This window comes from Pinus tabuliformis, chromosome 4_2 (assembly GCF_031772625.1).
Source record: "Pinus tabuliformis cultivar Carrire ecotype Pingquan chromosome 4_2, CPIR1, whole genome shotgun sequence".
Classification (NCBI taxonomy): domain Eukaryota; kingdom Viridiplantae; phylum Streptophyta; class Pinopsida; order Pinales; family Pinaceae; genus Pinus; species Pinus tabuliformis.
The window spans coordinates 543269291-543278536 of NC_142304.1; the positions used below are offsets into that span (position 1 = coordinate 543269291).

The following is a 9246-nucleotide window of genomic DNA, read 5'->3' on the forward strand; positions in this document are numbered from 1 at the left end:
AGAGTCAGAACACTCACCAAAATACAAGAGTTCAATACAACGATAAAGCTTATTAATAAACGCAGGGTAGCATTGTCATGCAGGGCACACCAATCACCCATATGCTACATGAGTTTCCAAAGAATCACTGGACTCTGGCATGATTAGCATTCAACTTGCATTTTACGAGATAGTAAAGATACATGGACAGGGTATCTCTAGAACATGACATCATGCCCCTGAGTAACAAATCTAAAAGAAACCTGTATAAACAAAACAAATACATTTCCAACTGGCTTATCACATATTTCCTTAAAATTTGTGATAGATAACCTACCATAAACAATCCAAAACTCAAACTGGATTGGACGACCTCTTATATCTAATCAAGACTGGGGACTTGAGGCTGTTGTGCAAATTACTGCATACACATTCCATGACAACCTGTACTACAAACTTTCAAATATAATCTGAGCTCCCATATCCCTCTCAAGGAATTATAAGTTTTTCTCCAGCATAGATGGTGTCATCAGTGTACTTATTTGCAGTTTTTATTTGATCAACTGAAACCTGCACTTAACCAAGAAAACAGAACCAGTTACACAAGTCTAGAAGACTACAACATGGTAGCTTAGTTTCACATGCATTCAAAAAGCTGGAACACATATCCCCATATTAAACCACGTCCTAATCAGAGAGTTGCTATGATTGACAATCTAGGCCATGACATTGCCACATCACATATACACTACATCCACTTTAATTATAATTTCTTTCTGACGGGCCTTCCGCCGATTCTCAAAATAGATTTGCCAGACCCTCTTCTATACAGATCTGATATTTCATTCAACTGGTTCATTCAACATTCCCTTCGGCTTCAGGAAGCTCATGGAATTCTGATAAACACATGCCAAGAAATGGAACCAGCACAAATAAAAGCTCTCAAGGAAGGAAGGTTCTGAGCGCTGTTGAAATGACCCCTTGTATTTATCCCGTTGGGCTGCTAATAGCTTTGTCTCTTTCAGAATCTGAAGAGAAGTTTGAGAAGGAGGGCTGCCTCAAATGGCTGGACCGCCAGCCCGCCTCGACAGTTCTGTTCGTTTCTTTTGGGAGCCGCGGCACCCTGTCGGAGAATCAGATTCAGGAACTAGCTTTGGGGCTAGAAGCAAGTGTGCAGCGGTTCCTTTGGGTGTTGCGTAAGGAGCCTCCTCCTCCAACTGAATCCACGATGACTACCGAAGCAGATATGAGGGAGGTTCTACTTGAGGGTTTCGAGACTCGAATCCAGGACCGTGGATTTGTGGTGGATTCATGGGTGCCTCAGATTGCTGTCCTCTCTCATCCATCCACAGACGGTTTCCTTTTTCATTGCGGTTGGAATTCAATGATCGAAAGCATCTTACATGGAGTGCCGATGATCACTCGGCCTCTCTTTGTTGAACAGAGAATGAATGCCTTCCTTCTAGTGAAGGAGATGAAGGTGGGCATTGAAGCGTAGAAGGGCGCAGATGCATTGGTGAAGAGAGAGGAAGTGGAAAGAGCGGCGAGGGAATTAATGGAAGGAGAGGGGGAATGGAAATGAAGAAGGGGATGGCAAAATTGAGGGGAAGGCCCATCATTGAGTGAAAACTGTCTTAAGGATGGAAAACATCACGAAAATGGTTTCTAAAAAGCGCAATATTCTCAACTGCCTACGACATTCCAATAATCTGAACTGCCTACAACATTTTTCACCGACGATCTAATGGCTGGAGTTTATTCCATCGTCTAACAATCGATCTAAAGGGCCATAACGAGACAGCACGGCATGGAGGGGAGTTCCTTTCAGAGGGAACGCCTTACGGCGTAAATATTTCCGAACTCCTGAAAGGGTATACCTATCCACTCTTAAAACTATTTTGCAGATGGTGCAAGGCTTTATGAACCACAACCCCATGCCAGAATTCAGAGAGTTCACTCACGCAGTTGCATAAGCATTCGTGCCATAATCCTAGATTTACTTCTCTGAGCCCATTAGACTTGAATGCTATTCTTCGACACAAAAAATTGCAGACTTCTTCATGCATGGCAAATATCAGTGCTAAATGGTGTTCAACATCCTTGTAATTATGATAAATTTCAGGTGATTGAATTACGATATAACTTTCAGGCAATTTAATTTGATTTGCAGATTCCAAAACATTTTAGTAATCAAATTTCCTTAATATTCTGCAATCTTGAATTTCATTACGTGTGCTCTTAACAACGCTCAGCAGACTTTGCTAGTTTCGATCAGAAGATTGCACCCTCACATTTCTTTGAAGGATCTGGATGAAATGGCATGTTTATTATTATTACTGGCAATGCAGTATCTATGGCGATCTGGCCTCTTCTGTGAATTCTACTCGTTTACTAGCATTCCATTTTAGTTTCTCTTTGAACCATCTCAACTCTATGGTTGTTTCCCATCGATAAAGAAAATCCATGGCTTAAGGAGATTCTCATGACAGAGAAAAGAAATGAAAGCGCGAAGTCATACTTGACATACAGAAAATTAAGAAACCATGAAAGAAAAGAATTAAAGGAATCAGAACCATTATATAAATTGCCATTGTTCCATTACAGTTCAAGCAAAATGTGGCTTCTTGATAGAGGAACATAACATGCTGCATTCATAGACATTTAATTGCTTGCTTCCTGGACATGATTTCTCATGGATACCACTGTACTCAAATTGCAAAGGCAAAATACATCACAAATACACAAACAACAACTAAAATAAAAGAATCTTTAGCTCCTTATTGACCTACTACTACTCATGATGATCACCAGTGCTGCTATTTCTGTAAAACCCCATCTGATCCTCTGAGCTCATTAAGAGGGACCGAAGAATCTCGCTGCTGTCGCCGGAAGCCCACTCCATCGGATCCAAAGAGCTTATGAGTGGCCGAAGAATCTCATGCATGACTATCCATCTGTTGCTGAAAACATCCGCAATCTTTATACCCACATAATTGACAGAGAAGGGTTTGCTGTCGCTCACAGCCAGTGATTGCTCGTGGAGGAGAGTCTTCAGTCTTGTGCCTGCCGGAAGCTGCACCATATCTGTCGAAGGCAGCCTCATGTTGGGAACCACATGGTACCTCACATTGTTCGAAAATTCTTGGTCTTCGCTTGAGAAAACGGAATCGTCGCTGAGAGTAAAGATGGTGAGGTTTTGCAGGCGCAGAAGCTCAGGGGACTTGATGCGCATGGCCAAGGCGAGGATGCTGTAACCGCGATCTCTAAGACTGAGCGCTGCATCTTGCAGCATGAAGGGCGTTATGACATTCAGGGGATAATCAGGACCAAGACTAGCTGATGATGATGGTGATGGTGACATCATTGCAGGAACAGGGGCTCCCGCAGTTGTGTCATAATTACTATGATCAAGATCAAGATCAAGAAGCAACTTGTCGATGCCATGGATCGCTAACAACCCGTCATTGAGAATGTCAGGATGCGAGACAAGAACTCCATTAATGTACACTGGATGATACTCGGCCGACATCTGAGTGGAGGGAGAGATGGAATCTTGGAGGCCACCTCCGTGAGAATTACCTGTGACGACAAGGCTGCAGTGGGCGGCAATGGCTTCCAGGTTTGTTCCGTTGGGAAGCTTTTGCAGATCGGCGTAGGTGAAGAGGCCCTTGGCGATGTGGTGGGAGAAGGCCCATCATTGAGTGACAACTCTCTTAAGGATGGAAGACGATCTAATGGCTAGAGTTTATTCCATCGTCTAACAATCGATCTAAGGGCCCATAACCAGACAGCGCGGCATGGAGGGGAGTTCCTCTCAGAGGGAACGCCTTACGGCGTAACAAGATTCTCGGTTGGAATTCTGTGTGGCCAAAAGAATATTGAGTTACGAAGTCAGTGAGAGCTACAGATGGCAATACGTTGTAGAGACATATAATAGCCTTTGATCCCTGTGATCTCGTTCTCTTTCGCTCCCAATAGGACAATTGATGCATCATATTAGTGCACATATCACGCTTCTCTATAAGAAACTTGACTCCTCCAAAAACAGATAACAATATCAATAACACACAAAGCATGAATGGTATTTCAGTTAAAGCGTTTGGAGAATACATCGTTTGGAGTGTAAGGCGTTTGGATTGGGAGGAGGTCCACGGAGCTAAGGAGTGGAAACTATGTATGTATTGGAGAGGCGGTGTGGGTGCCGCAACGTATGAAGACTGTCAAAAGAACAGAAAATAACGCACAGTTTCATTGCGCAAGTGGGGAGAGCAGCGTAGTAACTTGGTATGGGCAGCGTGCTAGTCGAAGGAGAATCCTACACAAAAGATAGCATTCAACACATAGAGAATTGCATAAAACTCAGGTGACAGGAAGAGCGCAGGTGACAGGCGTCGGAGGAGCCCATGCTGGTGCCTGAAAGCCTGAAGCGTAGACAAAGAACAGAGGAGTTACTATGACAGAACTGGCAAAGAATGCAGCTAGAATTTATCTGATGGCACATTCATTACATTTGGGACTAATAGTAGAATTGTCATGCACAGAGACGCCACAAAACCAGTGGCTCAAATTTGAGTAGGGTAGGAAATCCCCTGCACTTTTCATACCATGTTAAACATAACCATGGGGAAGACCAAATATGAAGGATAAGCATTGAATGCATTATTATTCACAATAATACACATTTATAATACATAGGAGTGACCCTTGGTTTCACATTCCAAGTGGTCTCTTGGACTCCATTAGACCGTTCAGCGCCCACACCTTAACCCTTGGCAGATTAGGTGTCCAACAGATTTAAATTCTGGATCCAACGAGCACCACCCTGCATACTTTGGACAGACCCAGAGTGAGATAAACTGGAAATCATGAAATAATGTGTTTCTTGTCAATATTTTGGAGGGAAAGAAAGCAAGCTACTTTTTTAGTCGCATTTTCAATTTATTTCTTTGAAGGTCTATTCAAATTTTAAGTGTACGTACTCATCTGATGCGGAATGAAATTTCAGATCCAACCAATACGCAAAATTCACTTAATGGTTTCTCACGTTTACAATTCCTCGACTCCTTCAGAATGTAACTTTCTCTTTCATAAATATAAAAGTTACAAAGTTTTCCATTGGAAAAATAAAAGAATTTCATTATGAATATTCAGCGCAATGTCGTCCAAATTTTTTAGACCAAACATCAGAATGGAATGCAAACTAAAGAGGGAAAACCAACATCACTAAAAAAAATCCCCTTGCTGGCAGACTAAATAATATAAATATGAAACAAAGATTCACAAGTAAGAATAAATAAAGCTGCTATGGTTTCTGTAGGTCAAAATAAACAGATAGAGCTAGAGATTTGGAAAAAAAGAACAACAGCATATCTTCAACAAAGAATAAACAGAGAAAATAAGTGGAGAGGTCTGTCCCATTGAATAGATAGCATCATAGAATTTTGTTTTGATCTGGCTAAAGTGGATCAGAGGAGTATTTGTTATCATCTCCACCCGGCTTCAAACCACACATGTGACATGTTCACTCTTCATGAGCTAATTGTTTATTGAGGCTTTCCATAAGCAATGGAAGTGTATCTCACTCTTGCTTACAGGCCAGAGGGTGGGGTGAGTCTTGAGAGAAGTTACATAAAAATGAAAAATAATATCATAAAATTATCCAAGACAGGCAAACAATTAAAAAATAAGCATATGAATATTATCATTATCTATAAAAATAAGATGAATCTTGCCAAAAGAATTACTTGTGAAACAATCTGGTCTCAAACAAATATAAAGAAGGCAATAAATGGGTATACATGGGTAATCTGGCATTCTTAAAAGTCAGTCATACAAATATCTGTTGCTTATAATACCTTCTGTTCATAAGGCTCGTATATGGGAATTGTACTGCATGAAGTAGATAGATGAACCACACAGGAAGCATCAAATGAAAACTTTTACATCTAAAATTAAAGTCCAGAACTGATTCTAAAAATAGGTTAGGAATGTAGTGCGATTGGATGATGTCTAGAAAGGCATTTGGTAGAACTATGACAAACCTGGTTAGTTAAAAAGAGGATATCTCCACCTGATAGGCTAAATGTATGTTTTCTCTTTTGTTACCTTACAGATCTTCATATCTTCCTAACCTTTAGCATATCCGACACACTATGGAATGTCCTCTCCCGCAACATTTACAACAGGCTAATACAATAGAATCAGTTCAGCGGATTCAAAATGATCCTCTGTTTTGATCTCGAATAGTACTTGGACTCATCCATTTGCAACTTTCTTGATTATTGAAATATGTAGCGTGGGGTACCAAGACATGTTGAGAAGGAAAAAATCGATATGATAGGGGTAAGGAAGAGGAGATTGGACAACAGGCAATACTCACCTGCTCTCTGACTTCATCTGAAATCTCTAATTAAACAATAAGAATGATCAAATATATATTAGTGATAAAATTGATATATTGATTTTAAAATAAATATTTATAATAAATATTTGTAAATAATAATATATAATTAAATGATTTTTTTAACGAAATAAAAATTCAATATAAATATTTAGTTAAATAATATTTTTAATTAATAGGAAATAATATTTTTAAAATAATAATATGTAGGTCTTTCCCTATTGAGAGCCTAGTTATGACTAGGCTTCTATTGTACAAGCACAAACTCAATAATATAGGAGATCATAGACTTCCTAAGCTAGCTTTAAATTCCAGCCAAAACCACCTAAGGCTCAAATGGGGGTGGTATAAAGACACGAGGGGCTGGCTAAACCATTGGGAGATCAACGAGAATGATGCATTGCAAAACATTAATAACATTAAAAATATTGTTACTTCTAAGTTCAAAGTAAAAATGTGGTGTGAGGAAGATTTAGCAGCTAAAAGAAAATTAAGTTATTGTAAGAAGGTCATCAACCCTACCCTAGAAGATCAAAAGTATCTCTCTGTTCTAGCTAGCTCAAAGAAGAAAATTAATATAGCGAAGATTACAACGAACTGTCATGAGCTCCATAGTGAAACAGGTAGTTGGGCAGTTCCTAAAACACTATGGATGAAAAGGATCTGCCATGTCTGTGAGAATAGGAACATTGAAGATGAAAACCACTTCCTCTTAGAGTGCCCCCGTACAACCACATTAGATCCCAGTTTCATAATCTTTGTTGCAATACTGACCTTCCTAGCCTTTTACGATGTCAAAATTATAGTGAGCTTGGGAGGCTTCTCTCCAAGCTTTTTGAGCATAGGAATAGAATCTTAAATCAAACTAAATAATTTGTGTCTTTAGGTTCAATAGACCAAAGTTGGTCTTAGTGGACGTTAACCACCATCATCATTATCATCATCATCATAATTTAAAGTAATAATAAATAATAATTTAAAACAAAATATTTAAAATAAAAAATTTGAAATAAAATAATAACTTCAAGATAGGCATTGTTTTGAAATAAATTTTTTAAATGGAATGAAGTAAGTGTAATTAATGTAGATTAAATAATAATTCTAAATAAACAAAATTTTAAATTAATAATCAAATATATTGTAAATATAATCAAATAAATTAATTATTTATAATTAAGTAAAAATTTAATTAAATAATCAAATAAGTAATTATAAATAATAGAAAAAACGGTAATTATATATCATATTGTAATAAATTATTAAAATTAAAATTACAGAATAAAGTAGAAATAGTGAATTAAAAAAATATAAATGGAAAATTTTAAACTTTAAATTTAAAGAAAAAGAAAAATATTTTATAATTTAGGAAAAATAAATTATTGTAATAAATAGAAGAAAATACCAAAATAAAAATAAATGAATGCCATACATGTCGTTTATGGAACTGTGACGTCAGGGAACTTGTAACGATGATGAGCAGTTTTCACCTTCCGATTGACTGGTCGACACGTGTGTGGTGCACATTTGTGCATCTAGAATGTTTGGCAACAACATTTTTATTTATTTGTTTTTTGTGAGATATGGCATAGTTTTGCAAATTAATAACATATATGTGATCATTTAACAACGTGGTTGTAATATATATATATATACAGGTCAGTGATTAACATATTGTTGTTTGACCTGAAATTTTGGAAACATAATCTGCTGGCATTCCATAAATTTGGTTTACTCATTTACTATGACGGTGAAAAGCCTCAAGTGAATAACGAAAATTATGAAAAGCCAAAATACTTCCAAAATTATCGTTGTATTATTAATAACTATAGTCATGTTTATTTTAGAATGGTCATTTTTATAATTTTAATTTAATTATTTGTAACAATTTTGGGTAAAAAATCATGTAATAATGTTAATAAAGGTAAAGTAATAACCATAGTCGTCCCTATTCGAAGCTAAATGTTGAAAAAAAACATAGTAAGACATGATACATTAATTTTCATTTAAATTACGAAATTAATGGAAAATAGGAGAAAATGGAGGTGAAATGTCACAGGTTGCAAGCAAGGAGAAAAATGAGGAAAAATAAGAGAAATTTGAAGAAATTGAGACCTCATTAATAAAAAGGCTTCTCATGATAAGTTGAGACTTTGGGCACTTCAGTTTTGGAGCTCTCTCTCTTTATTCTCTCTCTCTCATACTCTTGGGAACTTACCTTTTTCTTGGAGCACCCTTGGAGGAGTATGGCATACTTGGGATTTGGAGCAAGAAGGAAAAGGAAGAGCAGGGAAGCGCAATAGGATGTCACGATCAGCAAGTACAATGGGTTTTTCTTACAGGTACAAAGTTGCATGTATGATTGCCTTGCAAGTTTTAGCATGCATAGCATATGCATGTGGTTTCTAGTTATGATCTGTCATTGTCCTGGAGGATTGCCTCGATTGACATTGGCTTCCCTAGCTTTCCCATTTCTTTGATAGTCATGGTTTTGTGGGTTTTATTTTTGTTTTCTAGTTGGTTCTCATGTTCCTTTGGTTGTGGATTGAGTTATTAGTTCCTCGAAGCTTTGGTTGGACAAACGCTTTGGATGCCCTGTTACAATTTGGCTTGATTTACTTTCCGTAAAAGACCTCGTTGTAAAAATGCAAAGGAATCCCTTGGTGGGTTGAGTTACTAGTCCTGAAATCCCTTATTAGGCAAACGCTCTTGAAGCTCGACAATAGCTACGAGTTGAGTTTCTAGTCCTCGAAGCCCTGGTTGGAACAAATGTTGGGGAGCCCTTGACAGCTTGGGCTAACAGATAGTGATGTTTGATCATGAGGTAGAATCACTAGTTGAAGTTTGACACGGTTTACCCTCTTGAAGCC

The 9246-nt window shown here is 37.8% G+C and overlaps 1 protein-coding gene and 1 pseudogene across 1 annotated transcript; one reads left to right on the forward strand and one right to left on the reverse strand.

Moving 5' to 3' along the window:
* Positions 1-952: 952 nt before the first annotated feature.
* Positions 953-1477, forward strand: LOC149170430 (UDP-glycosyltransferase 71K3 pseudogene; annotated as a pseudogene).
* Positions 1478-2770: 1293 nt separating this feature from the next.
* On the reverse strand, positions 2771-3508 carry LOC149170431 (fasciclin-like arabinogalactan protein 21). Its single transcript, XM_089425583.1, has one exon. The coding sequence runs from the start codon at positions 3506-3508 to the stop codon at positions 2771-2773; it is 738 nt and encodes a 245-aa protein (XP_089281709.1).
* Between the last annotated feature and the right edge of the window lie 5738 nt (positions 3509-9246).